Genomic DNA, 19,343 nt, shown 5'->3' with positions numbered 1-19,343 from the left:
CTTAGCTTTAATTTGTATGAACTTCCCTTCTTTAAAGTTAATGAATGGAAATCTATGGTTTGACAGAAAAAAAAGACAGAAAAATGTAAATCAAAAGTTGTAAGAAAGAACAGTGTTATTCTATAAAAAGAGAATGAAAGAACTATGTTATTTTTATAAAGGGAAAAAACCCCCAAAAAACCTCAATTAATTTTTATTTAGACGTTTAATACCCAATTGTTTTTGGTTGGAAGGTAAATACACGAAATAATAAAATCGTACAATTTAATACACAAACAATTAATTGCTGTTATTTTTATATTCACGATCTCACAACAAAAATAAAATTCCAATTTTACCCTTACCATCTCAATTAACTATTATTTTTTTGATAATATGATATTAATTTTTATGATTTTGAATAAAAATTAAATTTATTAACATAAACTAAAATATTAATAAAATTATTTTTTATTCAAAATTATAAAATTTAATATCATATTATAAAAATTAATAGTTAATTGAGATGGTAAGGGTAAAATTGAAATTTTATTTTTGTTGTGAGATCGTGAGTATGAAAATAACAACAATTACTTGTTTGTGTATTAAATTGCACGGTTTTATTACTTCGTGTATTTACCTTTCAAATAAAAATAATTAGATATTAAACGTCCAAATAAAAATTAGTTGAGATTTTTTTTGGGTTTTTTCCCTTTTTATAAATGTATCGTACCGTTTGTGTTAAGCCCCTAGAATCTTTCACACACACGTCTGTAGTTGGGCACAGAACACCAAACTGAAATTCAAAACTATAAAAAGAAAAGGAAAGATTCGAGGGCCTATTTCAAGAATATTAAAATTAATATAAACCAAAGATATGTTGGATTTCTCCTTAGAGGTTTGAGGTTATCTATTGGGTGAATTGGTAATTATTCATAGAATATTGCAACTTGCTTATAAATTTGATTACGTGAGCTGTGATTAGTCCATAAATATATTATCTAATGAGACAAGAAACCTGATGATTTATTGTTATTTTTTTCTTTTTCTTTTGTCGTAATTATAAATAAAAAAATGATTAGTGCAGAACATACGCGATTTTTAAAATGAGGCCGGCGCTTACTATATACATTTAGTTTACTCCAACCATATATTAATGCACTCTAAACTATGCATATATTGATATATATCATTTTAGATAATCTTTTGGACTACATATCTCAAAGGATTAATACAAGAACTTCAGATATAATTTGACTTTAACACATATAATTCGATTTTGTTCATAGTTCATGACAATTATTGATAAGCTTGGTGACTTTAACACATATAGTTTCGAATTTTGAATGACTAGTCGGCTTTACACTTGAGAAATATCAGCCAGTTTGTGACAATTCATGGGTTCTTATAAGATTTTTTTTAGTATGTATCATCTTTAGAAAAGAATGTTACCACGGATTTATTAACAAGGAATGTCCGAAAAACAAAAATTTCGTTCCAAACCCAACAGCCACAATAGGCCTTACTCAAATTTCATGTATCTCGAAATAACTCTATCTGGTTTGTTAACAATAATTTGCATAACTGATTAATAATTAAAACGACATATAACAGAGATCTATATTATGTGGTTACGTTTTATATAGTATTTGCACATGCTGCACATAATGGTTATGAATATATTATGATTAAAAGACAACACATATTGATTGACTTTTGATTTATATATATTACATCTATGATCTATCTTCATTATATAAGATATCACGTTTCTCTCGGTTACATATATATATTATGTTTGATTATTGAATGAATATAATTATATAAGATAACTGTCTCTCTGTCTGTCTGTCTGTCTGTCTGAGTGGATTCGTATACTATATTGTGATGAGAGTCACCACAACAAATTCGTTGACATGAGCCTTTCATATATTTTTGAATTATACTGAACTAAAACCCATTTAAAAGCCCATTTAAAGACCCATTATAAGAGTAGAGATACTCAGCCCATTTAAAGATAAAATTACGTCATAGCGATTTTTCCATTAAAAGAGTGAGGAAGAGACAAAAGTGATTGATTGGTCAGAAAAAATGGAAGCGGCGAAGAAACAGAGTGTTACAAATCAGCTTCTCGCCGTGAAATCAGCTTCCGGCAAGACTTTTAGCCAGTTAGCCGCGGAGACAGGTCTAACCAACGTATACGTAGCTCAGCTTCTCCGTCGTCAAGCTCAGCTCAAACCGGACACAGTCCCAAAGCTTAAGGAAGCTTTACCAGCTCTGACCGATGAACTAATCGGAGATATGATGTCTCCTCCGTGGAGATCCTATGATCCTAATCTCATCCAAGAACCCACTATCTACAGGTTTGCTCTGGAAAGTTTACATTTTTGGGTGGCTTAGTTTTGATGTCTGGGTTTGATTTTGATTTAGGTTGAATGAAGCAGTGATGCATTTTGGTGAGAGTATAAAGGAGATTATCAATGAAGATTTTGGAGATGGCATGTAAGTTTCTATGTTCTTTAAGTATGTAAAGTTTGAGTTGTGATCGTTGCTTTAAAGGGTCATTGTTAGTAGCATACTTGTGTGATTCATTTTGTTCATATGTTGAGATGATTGAATTGAAAGTTTCTTGATTTATTGGTATGTGTGTTATGATCATATAGAGAACCTTGTAAAGAATGGAACTTTACTCGTTTAACACTTTATAGCTGAGCTTGAACTACTCTTGGATTTTGGGTTCTGTGAAGGGTTGATTGAATAAGTAGGAATTTGTTAAAGGATAAGCTTCAAGTGTCGATCTTTATTCGAGTTGGTTTTGGTCCCTTTTTGGCTTCTGTATGGGAAAGAATTTGGCTGTTGCTTTTCGTAGTCGCTTGGTGGTGGTTTAGTAAGGGCCAGAGTGATCTACTGTATGTATAGTATACCGATCTTTGTTAGTTCTTGACTTCTTGTTATGTGCATATTTTTTATGTCCTTTAAAGCTGAGTCTGTTACTTTGTGTGTGTGTGTGTGTGTGTGTCTTTGTTTGTTTAGCATGTCGGCGATAGATTTCTATTGCTCTGTCGACAAAATCAAAGGAGTGGATGGTAACAATCGCGTGGTTGTGACGCTTGATGGAAAGTATCTTTCGCATTCCGAACAGGTTAGTCTTTCATTTTATGATGCTTGTTAATATAATCAGAATGTTTGAATGATTTGGGATCATTTTGTTGCAGAGGACGGAGAATATGGTCTCAAGGCTAAATCTCAAGGGAGGTACAAGCGAATGATAAGAAAGCCTTTACGTATCCATGAAGGCCTTATTGTAAGTGGTAACGTTGTAATACCTATGTGTTTGTTTATCTGTAATATATGCAACTTCAGCATCTAGATTAAAAGCTGTTTCAGGTTGAATAACAGTGAATAAACAAAACTTATAAAACCTTTCTATGTTTATCTTTAACATCGTAATCGAGTTCCGATTCATGCTTAATATCGATTGAATAAAGTTTCAGGCACTGCTATGTACCCGAGATGTAATACTGTCGCAGAGATCTTGAGTTACATCATAGTACTTGATCTTGAACAATAGCCATTGCACAATAACAGCTTGAGTAAAGGTTCACAAACATTTCAGATATATGGTCTGGACAGTGAAAGATTGTTGGAACAGAATGCATAATCATGAAAGCAGAACTGTTTCAAGTGTCTAGGTAGTCTCTTGCAAATTATGAAACTTAACGGGAAACACACAGAAAAAACAACGTTAGACGAAACATTTCCAGTCTGAAGTATTAGTCCCATTTCTTGAGTTAAAGCGGAGCTGTGGAATGGATCATCATTACCGAATGCAGCTACGTTCCCTGGACGTGAGAAAACTATCTGCAATGTTGCAGAAATGCATATAGTGTATTCAAATCAAGTCTAAAGCATGGTTATGTTTCTGGTTAATGTGCTCGAGTGTGTGTGTGTTACCTGGTAGTTTCTAAGGGTAAGAGTCTTGAACCCAGCTGCACAGTAGTCGAAATAATATTCCCATGTCCTTAAGAATTTCTCGTCGAATCCAAGATCAATGATTTGTCTGCGCAGATAATAGTTAGTTTTGTTGGACGTATGAACAAACATACTAAATCCTGAAAAGCACAACAGAGGAAAAGTTTTTATTATGACATCTTACTTTTGTCTCTCCAATAAGTTCTTCCTCCAGTATCTCAACGTAGGATAGTAATGAATCCCAATGTTCTCAACGTTTTCAATGCTGTATTTCTCCGGTGTTAGATAGATAGATTGGAGGAAGAGAAAACAGAGGAATTGCATTTGAAGCTAAACTTTGATAAAGAAAAGACTTTACCATAGCCTAGAGGAAGAGGCCATGGCTGAAGTAACTCTGGCTAAAGAAGGAAGACATCCACCAGGGAATATGTATTCCGTTATGAAACCTGAAGTTAGTCTGCTCTCGTCGTAAAGCTCCTCAGGTATTGCTGTGAACTGTTAGTAATTGTTAAACATTAACAACTATCAATTGTTGTGCAAACATGAGATTGAAGATACATGCAGGTGTTACCTGGAGGACAAAAATGCCGTCTTCTGCAAGCGCAGCTTCACAGTGACTGAAAAATGTCTCCATGAATTTGTGGCCAACATGTTCTATCATCTCACTGAAACATCCAAAATGTTATGTCATAGACTCATAAGACATAATAAATATTATATACAAGAGAGATATATTACCAAGATATAATTCTGTCATATTTTTGAGTATCACATAGTTGGCGATAATCGCAGAGCTTAAACGTAATCCGCTCCTATGATTAAGAAGTTAAAATGTTAGTCAGAGCCTTGGAGATCATAAACAGAAATGGATTATGCAAACCTGAAGTCCAGCTTCTTTAACTTTCTCTTCTACATATTTAAGTTGTTCAATAGATAGAGTAAAGCCAGTGTATTTGCATCCAGTTCTTTTCACAACTTCTATGGCTAAAGTTCCCCATCCGCATCCTATCTCTAAAACCTCATATGGTTCTTCTTTATCCTCGCCTGAAATTTCCAAATTTTGATCACTAAAAAACAAAGAAAAAACAGTGGTTCTTGTTAAAAATATAGAAAATGATCTCCTATAGATCTTACCTTTTCGATTAAAAGATGTATTTTTCTCATCTGTGCAGTTCTAAGATTCTCATTTTCTGACTATATAAACATGAAAAATGGCGAAAGGTTGATGTCAGGATCATAATAAAGTAAGAGAAACTGAAAAAGAGAAAAATACTCTGGAAGTTTTTAATGGTCACCTTGAATACTGCAGAGGAGTACATCATGGTATCATCCATGAAGAGACCGAAAAACTCGTTGCTCTATTAACAGAAATCCGATTATAAACAAGAAAATTAATTCTCAAGCACGTACAAGGTCATAATGACTAGAAACGTTCCTTCGAGCTTGAGTTAAAGTGTTCTGTCTACAGACATGCTTTAGATAATATGTTGCAGATGCTAAGCTGGCAGTTAGAAACACTGGTGTCCACCATCCCCTGTAAGGTAAAAAAACACAAGTGATAGCTTAGGAAATAAAGTTTGCATCCCAAGCGTAAAACTCTTTATGGAGAAAGTTGTAAGGTTCTACCTTTTCTTGGCAAGGTTTGATTTTCGTGAGTTCAGGTCTCTGTTTGCAATGAGAATCTGTAGATAAAAACCATTAGAAATAACTCGAACAATCGAAGAAGTAAGTACCTATGCTTCTACAAGTATATATTATGTACCATAATCAGATTCAAAAGTCCTGAGTCTTTATCGACGAAAGAAAAATCTCCATTGATATAAGCATCTGCAAGTCCTAAATCTGCTAGTGTCATAACCTAAGAGAAAAAAAATCAAGTTCTATTTGAGCTATAGAAAGTCTATTTTAACTTTTCTTTTTGTCTTTGTATATATGTTACCTTCCAGTAAAACTGAGGACTGTGAATCTTGAGGATAGATTTCAAAGGACAAGTAGATTCATTTTCCCCAAATATGAATATCGTGTCTCCTTCTAGTATCCTGTTCAGTTCATAAGTATTAATGTGTAACATTATATTATTTGAATCGAGGAAATAAAGTGAGTCTCACGTTACACAACCGATCGATATGAATTGTCTAAAGAATCTGGTAACGAAAAGTCGAGCCCCTGCTTCGGTTAGGGAAAATACCATATGTTGCATATTTTTCACAAGAGTTGTTTGTATCCCTAACAAACCTCGTGCAATTACCATCCCGGCCTAAAGATAACAAAAAGAGAAGAAGAGTTATTTACATATTCAATGTGGAGTGATCATTGCCTTTTAGTCTGTCTTCATGGATCAGACAATTAAAAACCATGAAAAGATAACTAATTATATTGCTTTAGATTCTATGTGTCAAGAGTTTACCCTAATTAAGAACATCTTAAACAAACATAATATATACAAACTAAAACAATATTAAAATTTATTATAGTTCTTATAAAATTATTCGAATTAAAAGTCATGATATCCATATCCGATCTGTTCTGATAAAAATGATATGTGAAGTTCTGGAAATTAGGAGCCAAATATCGTAATTTAAGATTTGGTCCGGATCAGCTTTCATATATTAATTTGTTTTCAAATATGTATAATATTTAGATATATAATATCATAATAATAAAAAGTGTGATATATTTGAGAATGTCCTTAATAAATGTCTAACATATTTATTTATATTAGTTTGAAAAAGATTATATGACACATTTTATTTCTGTAATTTTATATTATTATGGATATTTGCGGATGTGATGGATCCAAATTAGAGTAGTTGTTTTTATGTGATGGATCCAAATTAGAGTAGTTGTTTTTCAGATGCTGAGCTATTGATGAAACTCATACCCTAAAGAGAAGAGGGAGTACTGATAGGAGGATGGAGAATGCAAAGACCCTAATATAAGAACCGAGACACCAATGAATAAATATTTGAAAGAAAATGAAAAAAAAAAAAGAAGATAAATGTAGTCAGCAGTGTTTTTTTTTTTTTCCTGAAAAAATGTAAAATTATATTCTAATAAAAAAACCTTGTACTTGGCACACAATTAATAGACTTGGAAAGTGAAAGTTGGCTGGACTGAATTTACCAAAAGTAGGTTTTTCTTTGTCTTTTTTCTTCTGATGATTATTTATATATTTTCCAAAAAACGGGAATAAATTTGATAAACAAAAGCCTAATATGAAGAAATTGGAGAGTGATTGAAGAATAAGCGAGTTATAGCATAAACAAGCCACATTGTGTTCTGTTATATATCAAATCCATACGTGAAAACTGATGTTGGGGTCGCTATCTGATTATCTCTTGTTTTTCACATGTTCTATTTTTAATTTAGTTAAAATAAAAAAATATCTTGTTGTGAATTCACACATTTTCAAGAAAATAATAGTCTAATGTGTTTCTCGGGGAAATTAACACAAGAAATGGGAGTAGTACTCCAGATTGGAAATGATTCATCTAACATTGCTAGTTTTTTTAGTTAACACAAAGCTGTGGAATGGATCATCTTGAAACCATAGGATAGAGAAAATAATAATAATCCTATCCAGAGTTTTCTATATTCTCGGAGAAAATAATAACAAACCTAGGTAAAATACAACCTAAAAAGTGATTTGAGAATAAATAAGTACCTTAGAGATCTGAGGTTTCGGATGATGATGATTGATGACGAGCAAGAATGAGGAGAGAGGGAGAAAGATGAGATAAGGTAGATGATAAACTATTGATTATATTCTTCAAATGACACATGTGTACACAAGGTTTGTGTGGTCCAACATCTGGCCAAGGTTGAATTTTACAAAGCTTGACCGGATGAACAAACCGAAAATGGGTTTAGATATTTATTGAAATAGTGCGGTAGAGAAAGAAATGGACTGTGATTTTAGTCCTGTCACACATCTTCACCGAATAAAAACTATGTTCCTTGGACGTGAGAAAGCTATCTACAATGTTGCAGAAATGCATGATATAAGTTATTCAATTCAAGTCTATAATGAGATTTGCGGAAAAAGGCATGGTTATATACTTATTTAAAACATCTAAGTTGTTCAATAGATAGTGTAATACTAATACCAGTGTATTTGCATCCATGTGTCTCATGTAATTATGTGTAGTATTGACCGTTTTGTCCATGTGTTAGCCCTTTCACAGAGATCTTGAGTTACATCATAGTACTCAATCTTGGACAGCAGTAAAGTTTTTTTCAATGGAAGTGAACCATTGCACCATAACAGCTTGAATAAATGTTCACACACATTTCAGGTTATGTATAATCTTTTGCTTTATAATGGTCTGGACAGAGAAAAGCTGTTTATACAGAATGCATAATCAATCATGAAAGCAGAACATTTTCGAGCGTCTAAGATAATCTTTTGTTTCATCTATATAATGTTGTTTTTTCTAGTGGAACTGCGGAATGGATCATCATCACCGAACGCAGCGACGTTCCCTGGGCGTGAGAAAACTATCTGCAATGTTACATGAATGCATATAAGTTATTCAAAGCAAGTCTAAAATGAGACTTGAGGAAAACGACATGCTTATGTTTCTATTAATGTGCTCGAGTGTGTGTTTTACCTGGTAGCTTCTAAGGGTAAGAGTCTTGAAACCAGCTGCACAATAGTCGAAATAATATTCCCATGTCCTTATGAATTTATCGTCGAATCCAAGATCGATGATTTGTCTGCGCAGATAATAGTTAGTTTTATTGGACATATGAAAAAACATACAGATTCCTGAAAAGCAAAACAGAGGAAAGGTTTTTAATATTTTCATCTTACTTTTGTCTCTCCAAAAAGTTCTTCCTCCAACATCTCAACGTGTGGTAGTAATGGATCCCAATGTTCTCAACGTTTTCAATGCTGTATTTGACCCGGTGTTAGATACTAGGTAGGCCGTCGGAGAAGGAGAAAGCAGAGAATTGCATTTGAAGCTAAAATTTGATAAAGAAAAGATTTTACCATAGCCTAGAGGAAGAGGCCATGGCTGAAGTAACTCTGGCTAAAGAAGGAAGACATCCACCAGGGAATATGTATTCCGTTATGAAACCTGAAGTTAGTCTGCTCTCGTCGTAAAGAGCCTCGGGTATCGCTGTGAACTGTTGTACAGTTAACCATTAAAACGATCAATGATTTTGCAATATAATGATGAGGGAACCGTGAGGAAGAAGCAAGTGTTACCTGTAGGACAAAAATGCCGTTTTCTGCAAGCGCATCTTCACAACAACTGAAAAACTTATCCATAAACTCGTGGCCAACCGCTTCTATCATCTCACTGAAACATCCAGAAATGTTATGTCATAAACAGATTACAAGGTAATTTAACAAAGATGGACAAAAAAAGAGTTTTACCAAGCTATAATTCTGTCATATTTGCGAGCATCAGATAGTTGGCGATAATCGCAGAGCATAAACGTAATCCGACCCTGGTGATTCAAAAGGAATATTGTTCATCATAAGGCACACAATATTCATGGTATTAGAAAAGTTTATTAGACAAGAACCTGAAGTCCAGCTTCTTTCACTTTTGCTTTTGCATATTTAAGCTGTTCAATAGAAAGAGTAATGCCAGTGTATTTGCATCCAGTTCTTTTCACAACTTCTATGGCAAAAGTTCCCCATCCGCATCCCATCTCTAAGACCTCATGGTTCTTCTCTATCCTCGCCTGAAATTTCCCACAATTGATCATTAAAGAACAAATAAAAAATACGTGTACTCTTGACTTCTTGTTATAAATCAAGAAAATGTCTCCTGTAGACCTTACCTTTTCAATTAAAAGAGATATTTTTCTCATCTGTGCAGTTCTAGGATCCTCATTTTCTGACTATAAACATGAAAAATGGCGAAAAGTTGATGTCAGGGTCATAATAAAGTAAAAGAAACTGAAAAAGAGAAAAAATCCTTTGAAGTTTTTTAATGGTCACCTTGAATATTGCAGAGGAGTACATCATGGTATCATCCATGAAGAGACCGAAAAACTCGTTGCTCTGTGAAAAGAGAAACCGATAATAAACAACAAAAGACTAAGAAAATGTTCATAGATATTTAAAGAGAGGTGGATTTTGAAGATACATACAAGGTCATAGTGACTAGAAATGTTCTTTCGAGCTTGAGTTAGAGTGTTCTGTTTTAAGACATGCTTTAGATAATATTTTACGGATGCTAAACCGGCAGTTAGAAACACCGGGGTCCACCATCCCCTGTAAGATTACAAAAGATAAAGTGAAAGCGTAAGGGAGAAAGTTTGCATGCTAAGCCTATAAAGTCTTCATGGAGAAAGTTGTTAAGCTTCTACCTTTTCTTAACAAGGTTTGATTTTGGTGAGCGCTGGTCTCTGTTAGCGATGAGAATCTGCAAATTAACATTAGAAATAACTCGAACAATCGAAGAAGTAAGTATCCATATATGCACAAGTAGAGTATGTAACATGTACCATAATCAAATTCAAAAGTCCTGAGTCTTTATCGACGAAAGAAAAATCTCCACTGATATAAGCATCTGCGAGTCCTAAATCTGCTTGTGTCATAACCTAAGAGAAGAGAATCAAGAATCAAGAGCTATAGAAAGGCTTTTCAAACTTCTCTTATTGTCTTATGCATAAATTACCTTCCAGTAAAACTGAGGACTGTGAATCTTGAGGATAGATTTCAAAGGGCAAGTAGAATCTTTTTCCCCGAATATGAACATCGTTCCTCCTTCTTCTAGTATCCTGTTTAGTTTATATAGCGGTAAGTATCAGTGTAACAATGGTGTAACATTATATTATCTGAATCGAGGAGATAAAGTGAGCCTCACGTTACACAACCGATGGATATGAATTGTTCCAAGAATCTAGTAACGAAAAGCCTAGCCCCTGATTCGGTTAAGGAAAGGACCATATGTTGTATTTTTTTCAGTAGAGTGATTTCTTTCCATAGCAAACTTTGTGCTATTACCATCCCGGCCTAAAGATAACAAAACCGTGAGTTATTTACATATTCAATGGGGAATGGAGACATGTACCAAAAGAAAATGTGGAATGAAGAGAAGGTGATTTAAAATCATAAAATTGATCATTGCCTTTAGTATATCTTCATGGATATTTAGCTAAGGATCAGACAAGAAAAAAACCATGAAAAGAGAACTAATTGCTTTAGATTTGACATATCTAAAAACACGGAGCTACTGAGGCCTAGGACTATATCCTGGATCCAATTATGATGGAGAAACAAGAATCTCCGGGGTGGTTGGATCCGAATAATGAATTTATGAATCAAAAATCATTAATTGTATTAAAAGTTAATTATATTAATAATTTTTAAAATGTATTGATATTTAAAATTTAATAATTATTTAGAACAGATTTTGTTTATTTTGTTTATTTTTTTATTTTCAGATTTTATTTTTCTAAAATTATATTATATGAAATTAAATTTTATCATTATTATTACTATTTTAATTAAAAATAAATTGTTATTTTTACGGATTCGGACCCCTACGGAGATTTTGGTGTTTGGACGGATATCCGAAATCCGGAAATCCAGAAGCATGGATCCGGAACCAATAGTTAAAAATCGGATCAGGATATCCTGAAAATCCTTGATATTCGTATCTGTTAGATCCCTAGAGCTACTGATGAAGCACATACGTTAAGGTCCTTAACGAGAAAAGGGAGTGTAATAGGAGAATGGAGTTATGGAGAGTGTGCAAAGACATCCATAATACAATATTGAAGAGAAAGAAAGAAAAAAAAAAGGGAAGAGAAATGTAGTCAGCAATGTTACCTCTCTGACTTGGGAGTTGGGACACAATGGATTTGGATCTGAACAGTAAGCGAGTATTGCATAAACAAGCCACATTGCGTTCTGTACTTATATAGCAATCCATACGTAAAAACCAATGTTTGGGTTGGTGTCTGCTTTTCTCTAGCTGTCACATCACATGTTCTATTTTAATTTGAATACATGAAATATCAAATGTTCACACATTTCAAGAAAAAAATATATAATGTTCTCGGATGCTTCATGGGCTTATGATGGGCACATGCAAGGATCATGCAGAAAAAAGCTCATTAGTTAAACAAATCACAAACTCAAAAGAGAGAGAAGAAATGTTCATTGGAGACATAAATTAATGTTCGCATAAGACAACTTTTTCACGTATCCACAAACATTAAGGGGAAACACAAGAAATGGGAGTAGTAGTTAAGAATCAAAATGATTCATTTGAAGTTGTTTTTTCTGAGTTAAAGGAGAGCTGTAGAATGAATCATCACCGAGTGCAATTACGTTCCCTGGACGTGAGAAAACTATCTGCAATGTTGAATAAATGCATATGGTTATTCACATCAAGAAGCATTTGTTAATGCTCGAGTATGTGTGTGTGTGTGTGTGTGTGTGTGTGTGTGTGTGTGTGTGTGTGTGTGTTACCTGGTAGTCTCCTACGGTACGAGTCTTGAAGCCAGCTGCACAATAGTCGAAATAATATTCACATGTCCTTACGAATCTATCGTCGAATCCAAGATCCGTGATTTGTCTGCACAAGTAATAGTTTTTTTTTGGGACATGAGCACAAACACACATAAAAGGGCCACATATAAAGTCCAAAGAGAAAACAGAGGAAATGTTTTTTATATTGATCTTACTTTTGTCTCTCGAAGAAATTCTTCCTCCACAATCTTAACGTTTGGTAGTAATGAATCCCAATGTTCTCAACGTTTTCAATGCTGTGTTTTTTCCAGTGTTAAATAGGTCGGGACTCGGGGAAAGGAAAGCAGAGAAGTTACATTTGGAGCTAATAAGAGACTTAATTTACCATAGCCTAGAAGAAGAGGCCATGGCTGATGTAACTCTGGCTAAAGCAGGAAGATCCACCAGGGAATATGTATTCTTTTATGAAATCTGAACTTAGTTTGTACTCACTGTAACGCTCTTCAGGTATCGATATAAAATATTATTATTGTTAAGCGTTAACAACGATCAATGGTTGTGCAAACATTAGATTGGAGATATATACACGCAAGCGTTACCTGCAAGACAAATATGCCGTCTTCTCAATTAGAAGATATATCTTTCTCATTTGTGCAATCTTCAACTCTTCATCATCCGACTATAAACATGTAATATGGCAAAAGATTAAAATAGGAGTAGCAGAAAGTAAAAAAAAAAAAAAAAAAGTGAGGAAGTTTCATTGTCACCTTGAATACCCCAGAGGAATAAGACATGGTATCATCCAAGAATATAGTAAAAAGTTCATTACTCTGCATGTTTACTCATGATATTCAAAACATAAAAAAATGTTCATCTTGAGACAGAAAGATGGGACCAAAAGACAACTTACAAGGTCATAGTGTCGCGAAATGTTCCTTCGAGCTTGAGTTAAATTGTTCTGCCTATAGAGATGCTTTAAGAAATGCTTTGCAGATGATAAACCAGTAGTCAAAAAAATTGGTGTCCACCGACCCCTGAAAAATAAATAAAAACAAGTGCAATGGGACAAATGAAGTAACTTAGTTGCATGTTTGAAACTTTACCTTTTCTCAGCAAGATTTGAGTTCAATTCTTTGCTAGCAATGAGAATCTGCAAGTTTTCATGATCAAATGTCGATCAAAAGTTTTTAAACATAGATCCACATGCTTTAATATGTGTATGTAACAATACCATGATCAGATTCAAAAGTCCTGTTTCCTTATTGACAAATGAAAAATCTCCATTGATATAAGCATCAGCAAGTCCTAAATCAACCTGTGTCATAACCTGTGTGATAAAGCATCATCAAGAATCCACTTCTTGAGCTTCAGAAAAAAACAGTTTCCACTGATTCAAAGAGTGATCTTTTAAGTTCTATCCTAAGTTCTAACATCGGTGTTCTAGGCTAACCTTCCAGTAAAACTGAGGACTGTGAATCTCTAGTTCAGATTTCAAGTGACATCTCGAATCCTTTCCTTCGAAAGTGACCATGTTTCCTCCTTCAAAAATTCTGTTAGGATCTAAATAATAGTAAACGTAACAATTCAAAGCAACTAATGACAAAAACAGAACAGAGGAGACTTTAGCAAAAAAAAAAAACCAGAACAGAGGAGTGGGACTCACGTTACACAACCCGTTGATATGAAATGTGTCAAGAATCTAGTAAAGAAAAACCGAGCCGCTTTTTCGATTAGAGACATGACCATGTGTTTTCGGTTGCTCATAGGAGTCACCATATGAAATGTAGCAATTAGGTTTACAGTTTAATGAATCCATCAAGTGACGGTTAGGTAATCATGGACAAAGACAATTAGATTAGACATGCACCTAACACATATGGATCAACCAACACCATTTATATCGAATGTAACATTTATCCGTGAAACTCTTATACTCTTTTTGTATCTGTTTATTTCCATTTCTTAACAAATTTTGCATTTCATGTTGCTATATATTTGTAACATTGCTTCATCAATATTTTTTTAAGAACATTGACTTACAACCAAATACAGTCCTAGCGTTTTACATGATAAAATGAATATTATTAGAGTGCGTACGTCTAACAAAACTCATAGCTAGTAATTCAAATAGAGACAAAGTACATAAAAAGATAAAACTAGTACTATATTTGGTAACAACACTCTCAAACTTGTAAACCATGTTGTACGTGACGTGAGACATGCACTCAATGCAACTTCTTCATGTGTTTTTGTTTAGTGGTGTCCGATTCCGCCACCTCCTCCGCCTCCACCTCCGCCACCACCTCCGAAGCCTCCACCGCCAAATCCTCCGCCCTTACCAAATCCACCTCCTCCACCAATACCTCCACCTTTCCCAAATCCACCTCCTCCGCCGAAACCTCCTCCTTTGCCTATTCCACCACCGATTCCTCCACCTTTTCCAAATCCACCTCCTCCACCAAAGCCTCCTCCACCTCCAATGCCACCACCAATGCCTCCACCTTTGCCGAAACCGCCCCCAATGCCTCCGCCTTTGCCAATACCGCCTCCAATGCCTCCACCCTTACCAAATCCACCTCCTCCGCCAATACCCCCACCTTTACCAATACCACCACCAATGCCTCCACCCTTACCAAATCCACCTCCACCACCAATGCCTCCGCCTTTGCCAATTCCGCCGCCAATGCCCCCGCCTTTGCCAATGCCGCCACCAATTCCACCGCCTTTGCCTATTCCACCACCAATCCCTCCGCCTTTGCCAATGCCGCCACCAATTCCACCGCCTTTACCTATTCCCCCACCAATGCCTCCGCCTTTGCCAATGCCCCCACCAATTCCACCACCTTTGCCAATGCCACCGCCAATACCTCCACCTTTGCCAATTCCACCACCAACTCCTCCGCCTTTGCCGAAACCACCGCCAACTCCTCCGCCTTTGCCAATTCCACCGCCAACACCTCCGCCTTTACCAAAACCACCGCCAACTCCTCCACCTTTGCCGATCCCACCACCAATACCTCCACCCTTGCCGATCCCGCCACCGATACCTCCACCCTTGCCGATCCCGCCACCGATACCTCCGCCCTTGCCGATCCCGCCACCGATACCTCCACCTTTACCGATACCGCCGCCAACTCCTCCACCTTTGCCTATTCCACCACCAATGCCGCCGCCTTTACCGATGCCACCGCCAACTCCTCCACCTTTTCCAATTCCACCTCCGATCCCTCCACCTTTTCCAAACCCACCACCGACTCCTCCGCCATGTCCACCGCCAACTCCACCACCAACACCTCCACCATGTCCACCACCAAAACCTCCTCCACCACCAAAGCCTCCTCCACCACCACCACCTCCACCTCCACCTCCACCACCACCTCCTCCAAACCCACCGCCTGCTCCTCCTCCAAAGCCACCACCGGCTCCTCCTCCAACTCCACCACCGGCTCCTCCTCCAAATCCACCGCCAAAGCCACCACCCTTTCCTCCTCCAACTAACGTCTTCTCATCCTCATCTCTTCCCGAGCTCACATCTCTCGCTACAACATTCACCACAAAAACATGGAAACATAACAAAGCCAAAAGAGTAGCACCACTAACGAGACGCCCCATATTTTTTTGAAGTATGTTTGTTAATTTGCAGAGTGCACTGCCCGATGATCAAACATAACCAACATTACGGTCTATTATATAGCAACACTTAATTATCTACTTTAATCTTTGCATTAACTTACTTCAACCACTAACTCCTACTCTACTTCTCACTGCATTCAATTCCCAAATCCTTTTGCGATATCATCTCCACATGTTTTCTAGTAACATATCTTACTAATCATAAATTAAATACATAGAAATAAGAAGAAACTCTGTTTAGTATTTTACTCAAATCTACCAAGTAGGCTTTTAACCGTTTTACCCAAATTACCTTATCTATCTGACACATTAACGGTCTGTCGATCTGGTAACTATTAGTTAATGCTATCTCTTCTTTATAAGTTATAACTTTGAGAAATAAACAACTCTTAAGTTAAGTTCAAAGAAAACAAAAACAACTCATTAGTTATACGTCGTCAGTTCTTTTTGTTTATAATATATAAAAAAAAACTTTTTCATATTTTGAAGTTGAAATAGGTAAAATATCTTCAGGACATTATAAAATTCAGAATGCATCTAACAATTACTAAAATTAAGAATAATTTTTCGGATAGAACGCCGGACTCTAATTGATTACTGATGTTTGACAATTATAGTAATGAACGTATAAAACGTTATATATGTCACATATTGGTTTCAAATTAAAAGGTTAGAATCTCTAGTTCTTAGTTAGCCAAGTGTTATAGTAATTAACGTATTGTATATGTAACATAATGGTTTCATAAGTTTAGAATCTCTAATTAGTTTAATAAATGTGTGCTATAAATTAAGTACAAAAATATGCATTAAGGTCTGTGGTAATTCTGTTTACTTTAATGTCGTCATTGGTTTTCTTCGGTATTTTTATCACTAATATGTTTCTTCGTATAAATATAAATCTAATATATATATATATAATTACTAGATAAATTTTGCCTAAATAAGCGGGTATAAGAATAAATATTAATTTTATTTATGATATTTGAATTCTAAATCATAATCAACACATTTTTCTATTTAATTTAGTAATTTTTATAAAAACCAAATTTCAATCTTACCACTACAAGAAGATAGGGTATTTCCGACGGACGAAATCGTCGGAATAACATTGGAAACAAACGTATTCGACGAATTTTCGACGATATTGATTGGTCGATTCTATCTCGTCGGAAATCTGAATGTCGTCGCAAACGTGTTACAAATTATCGACGGGTTTCCGACGAGGTATTTTTCGACAATTTCTCTACGCTTTTCTGACGATAAAATTTGCTGCGAAACCGGTTGGAAACTAGTCGAAAATGATCGTCGGATCCTCGTCGGAAATAGTTTCCGACTATTTTCTAACGAATATTGTTGTCAGGCGTTGCATCAAAACGTTGTTGAAAATCGGTCGGTATCTTCTTCGACGGTTTCCCGATGACGTTATTCTCGATGGATTCCCGACGAAGTATTTCCGACGGGATACACTTAAAATTTTTCATATTTTCAATTAGTATGACGATAAAACGTGATTTAAAATCCAGAAGTTGTAAAAGGTAAAAATAGCTAGTAAACTGAAACTGTTGATTGAACTTTTGATTAAAATATGAGTAATATAACAAAAAATTAATCATGTTGAAGAAATACATGTTTTTTATTCTTCTAAAAAAAAGTCACACAACTTGTTACAATTTTAAAAATAATAAACTTCAAGTTACTTTTCTTGCAATATCTAATGCAACATATAATTCACATTTAGTGATAACCGTATAGAACGTTTGTTCCTCATTCTAAATTGAAGATTTCGTTGAACCAAGTTCCAACCAGCAGCTTCTCTGCCCAACATCGTTCATCTCTATTCTGCCACCAAATAAGAAATCTCAATTGTTAACCAAATGTACCAAGCCTTTGACCAATAAAAAAAACCCAAATGTACCAAGCCTAGTTGTTAAAGAAGTATATGAATTACACTTTTAAAGTAAAGCTACAGATTGAAGAAGTTGTTACCTCGAAGAAGAAAAAATAAAGAATTATTTAGGCACTTATGCTAAATGCCAATGTCTCTTCTTAGATGTTGTATACATAGCGAACTCCAATAGTGATTGAATGAGTTTTTGGATTTGAGAAAGAGAGTCAGCACAAGTGAGAAGAAGATAGTGAGTTCGTCAAGGGAGAGAAAAAACAATTTCGAATCTTTTAAAGATGCAGATGAAGCAGTTAGATGAAAATCGTGGAGTAGAAACGGTGAAGATAGGAGATCGTGGAGAAGAACAAAATATTCTGGTGTCAAATGATGTGGCAAAATATGATTTGTTATTTTACCTTTGAATTTTTTTCATCTTCGTTAATTTCCTTTCTTTTCTGATAAACTTGCCATATGTCAAAATTTGATTGCACATTTTTGTATAACGATCTCAAATTTCCTTTACAGATTTTATGTTAATTATTTAAATTAGAAAAAATCTATGTGGCAAATTTTGATTGGTCACATGACTTGTGAATCAAATTTGTGAATGATGGTAGAAGAATATAAAGATGAGAATTATCAATGTTCCTGACGAGTTTTCGACGAATGTCCGACGAGTTCAGTGACGGATTTCCGATGGACTTTTGAATATATATATTTTTTTTTAAAAACTAAACGCACGGCTATTTGACCGGGTAACTATTTAACCGGCGGCTACTTGATCGAGTGTATTTTGTTGGAATTCCTTCAGAAAAGTGCAGCATATTCTGACGAATATTCGAGGGGTCAAAACGGATATATTTTGGTCGGAAAATCGTCGAAATATTTGGTCGGATTTAATTTGGTTGGAAATTTTGACGGGAAAAAATTTCGACGATATTTCGACGATAGTCAGAAATCCGTCAGAATATCATTACAAAACCGTCGAAAATTTGCGACCGTTTATTTACCGTCGAAAAAGGCTTTGTTCTCTTGTAGTGTACACATTTTATTTTGCTATAATATTTCATCTTATTGATGGTATTTGAATTTTAAATAGTAATCCAAACTTATTTTTTATATTTATTTTATAATATTTTTTAGACCAATTTTCAATTTTACACATATAAATCCAGATCAAGCATATATATCAAACACACTTAAAGTTCTTAAGCTTTGTAGTTGCAGGTTAGACTCAGATTAAGATAACATCAAGTAAAAATCATTAAGGCAAAGCATGAAATTCCAATAACTTCGTATAGGTAAGCATTATTAAAGTATTTTGCATATCCAGATCAAGCTAAAACAACAACATCCATAAATGAACCATAGAAGTAATCTTCTTGACACATCAAGATGAAATGTATTCATATATGTATTAAGATATGTCACCTT

At 34.9% G+C, this 19,343-nt stretch overlaps 5 protein-coding genes across 14 annotated transcripts; 1 reads left to right on the top strand and 4 right to left on the bottom strand.

Annotated features, from left to right (window-relative positions):
• Positions 1–1,833: 1,833 nt before the first annotated feature.
• On the top strand, positions 1,834–3,837 carry CYN (cyanase). Of its 3 annotated transcripts, NM_001338643.1 has the most exons (5): positions 1,834–2,342; positions 2,410–2,481; positions 3,013–3,121; positions 3,195–3,283; positions 3,468–3,837. In NM_001338643.1, exons 1-4 carry the CDS (start codon positions 2,071–2,073, stop codon positions 3,246–3,248), a joined length of 507 nt encoding a protein of 168 aa, NP_001327887.1. In that variant the 5' UTR covers positions 1,834–2,070; the 3' UTR covers positions 3,249–3,283; positions 3,468–3,837. The 3 variants fall into 3 exon arrangements, with proteins under 3 accessions (NP_001327887.1, NP_188991.1, NP_001327888.1); NM_113252.4 differs by having other exon boundaries at positions 3,195–3,837; NM_001338644.1 differs by having other exon boundaries at positions 2,826–3,121; positions 3,195–3,491.
• On the bottom strand, positions 3,511–7,708 carry AT3G23480 (Cyclopropane-fatty-acyl-phospholipid synthase). Of its 3 annotated transcripts, NM_001203025.2 has the most exons (15): positions 7,616–7,708; positions 6,060–6,208; positions 5,891–5,990; positions 5,714–5,809; positions 5,578–5,633; positions 5,422–5,485; positions 5,225–5,309; positions 5,086–5,115; positions 4,832–4,995; positions 4,690–4,763; positions 4,523–4,616; positions 4,310–4,446; positions 4,136–4,216; positions 3,934–4,039; positions 3,570–3,840 (listed from the first exon to the last, which is right to left on the bottom strand). In NM_001203025.2, exons 2-15 carry the CDS (start codon positions 6,200–6,202, stop codon positions 3,592–3,594), a joined length of 1,479 nt encoding a protein of 492 aa, NP_001189954.1. In that variant the 5' UTR covers positions 6,203–6,208; positions 7,616–7,708; the 3' UTR covers positions 3,570–3,591. The 3 variants fall into 3 exon arrangements, with proteins under 3 accessions (NP_188990.4, NP_001189954.1, NP_001326592.1); NM_113251.5 differs by having other exon boundaries at positions 3,511–4,039; positions 4,832–4,990; positions 5,086–5,145; ... (1 more) ...; positions 5,362–5,485; positions 7,616–7,685; NM_001338642.1 differs by having other exon boundaries at positions 5,891–6,208.
• On the bottom strand, positions 7,702–11,870 carry AT3G23470 (Cyclopropane-fatty-acyl-phospholipid synthase). 3 transcript variants are annotated; one of them, NM_001338641.1, is made up of 16 exons: positions 11,747–11,830; positions 10,779–10,927; positions 10,590–10,692; positions 10,417–10,512; positions 10,279–10,334; positions 10,060–10,183; positions 9,908–9,970; positions 9,748–9,807; positions 9,487–9,648; positions 9,335–9,408; positions 9,164–9,257; positions 8,945–9,081; positions 8,765–8,845; positions 8,562–8,667; positions 8,058–8,452; positions 7,702–7,927 (listed from the first exon to the last, which is right to left on the bottom strand). In NM_001338641.1, the coding sequence occupies exons 1-15, from the start codon at positions 11,819–11,821 to the stop codon at positions 8,366–8,368; spliced, it is 1,467 nt and encodes a 488-aa protein (NP_001325983.1). In that variant the 5' UTR covers positions 11,822–11,830; the 3' UTR covers positions 7,702–7,927; positions 8,058–8,365. The 3 variants fall into 3 exon arrangements, with proteins under 3 accessions (NP_001325983.1, NP_188989.2, NP_001325982.1); NM_113250.3 differs by lacking the exon at positions 7,702–7,927 and having other exon boundaries at positions 8,035–8,452; positions 11,747–11,796; NM_001338640.1 differs by lacking the exon at positions 7,702–7,927 and having other exon boundaries at positions 8,103–8,452; positions 11,747–11,870.
• A 239-nt stretch (positions 11,871–12,109) lies between these two features.
• On the bottom strand, positions 12,110–14,167 carry AT3G23460 (S-adenosyl-L-methionine-dependent methyltransferases superfamily protein; the record flags this gene model as incomplete). Its single annotated transcript, NM_113249.3, has 10 exons — positions 12,110–12,274; positions 12,392–12,497; positions 12,607–12,687; positions 12,991–13,070; positions 13,159–13,221; positions 13,302–13,425; positions 13,495–13,541; positions 13,623–13,718; positions 13,842–13,941; positions 14,055–14,167. The coding sequence occupies 10 exons, from the start codon at positions 14,165–14,167 to the stop codon at positions 12,167–12,169; spliced, it is 918 nt and encodes a 305-aa protein (NP_188988.2). The 3' UTR covers positions 12,110–12,166.
• Positions 14,168–14,272: 105 nt separating this feature from the next.
• AT3G23450 (uncharacterized protein) lies at positions 14,273–16,438 on the bottom strand. Of its 4 annotated transcripts, none has more exons than NM_001338637.1 (2): positions 15,499–16,199; positions 14,273–15,468 (listed from the first exon to the last, which is right to left on the bottom strand). In NM_001338637.1, the coding sequence occupies exons 1-2, from the start codon at positions 16,001–16,003 to the stop codon at positions 14,645–14,647; spliced, it is 1,329 nt and encodes a 442-aa protein (NP_001325866.1). In that variant the 5' UTR covers positions 16,004–16,199; the 3' UTR covers positions 14,273–14,644. The 4 variants fall into 4 exon arrangements, with proteins under 4 accessions (NP_001325866.1, NP_001325868.1, NP_001325867.1 ...); NM_001338639.1 differs by having other exon boundaries at positions 14,293–15,084; positions 15,145–16,164; NM_001338638.1 differs by having other exon boundaries at positions 14,293–15,114; positions 15,175–16,164.
• Between the last annotated feature and the right edge of the window lie 2,905 nt (positions 16,439–19,343).

Source organism: Arabidopsis thaliana, chromosome 3 (assembly GCF_000001735.4).
Source record: "Arabidopsis thaliana chromosome 3, partial sequence".
Classification (NCBI taxonomy): domain Eukaryota; kingdom Viridiplantae; phylum Streptophyta; class Magnoliopsida; order Brassicales; family Brassicaceae; genus Arabidopsis; species Arabidopsis thaliana.
Note: the sequence above shows the minus strand (reverse complement) of the source record. Positions and strands in the feature narration are given on the sequence as shown.

Excerpts from the sequence above, each read along its gene's own strand:
- CYN (NM_001338643.1), top strand. The coding sequence starts at position 2,071 with ATGGAAGCGGCGAAGAAACAGAGTGTTACAAATCAGCTTCTCGCCGTG. Across the intron at positions 2,482-3,012 it reads GAAGATTTTGGAGATGGCAT|CATGTCGGCGATAGATTTCT; the intron begins GTAAGTTTCTAT and ends TTGTTTGTTTAG. Across the intron at positions 3,122-3,194 it reads ATCTTTCGCATTCCGAACAG|AGGACGGAGAATATGGTCTC; the intron begins GTTAGTCTTTCA and ends ATTTTGTTGCAG.
- AT3G23480 (NM_001203025.2), bottom strand. The coding sequence starts at position 6,202 with ATGGTAATTGCACGAGGTTTGTTAGGGATACAAACAACTCTTGTGAAA. Across the intron at positions 5,810-5,890 it reads GTCCTCAGTTTTACTGGAAG|GTTATGACACTAGCAGATTT; the intron begins GTAACATATATA and ends TTTTTCTCTTAG. Across the intron at positions 4,447-4,522 it reads ACGGCATTTTTGTCCTCCAG|TTCACAGCAATACCTGAGGA; the intron begins GTAACACCTGCA and ends AATTACTAACAG.
- AT3G23470 (NM_001338640.1), bottom strand. The coding sequence starts at position 11,821 with ATGTGGCTTGTTTATGCAATACTCGCTTACTGTTCAGATCCAAATCCA. Across the intron at positions 10,928-11,746 it reads CCAACTCCCAAGTCAGAGAG|GCCGGGATGGTAATAGCACA; the intron begins GTAACATTGCTG and ends TGTTATCTTTAG. Across the intron at positions 10,184-10,278 it reads TCAAACCTTGTTAAGAAAAG|GGGATGGTGGACCCCGGTGT; the intron begins GTAGAAGCTTAA and ends GTAATCTTACAG.
- AT3G23450 (NM_113248.4), bottom strand. The coding sequence starts at position 16,003 with ATGGGGCGTCTCGTTAGTGGTGCTACTCTTTTGGCTTTGTTATGTTTC.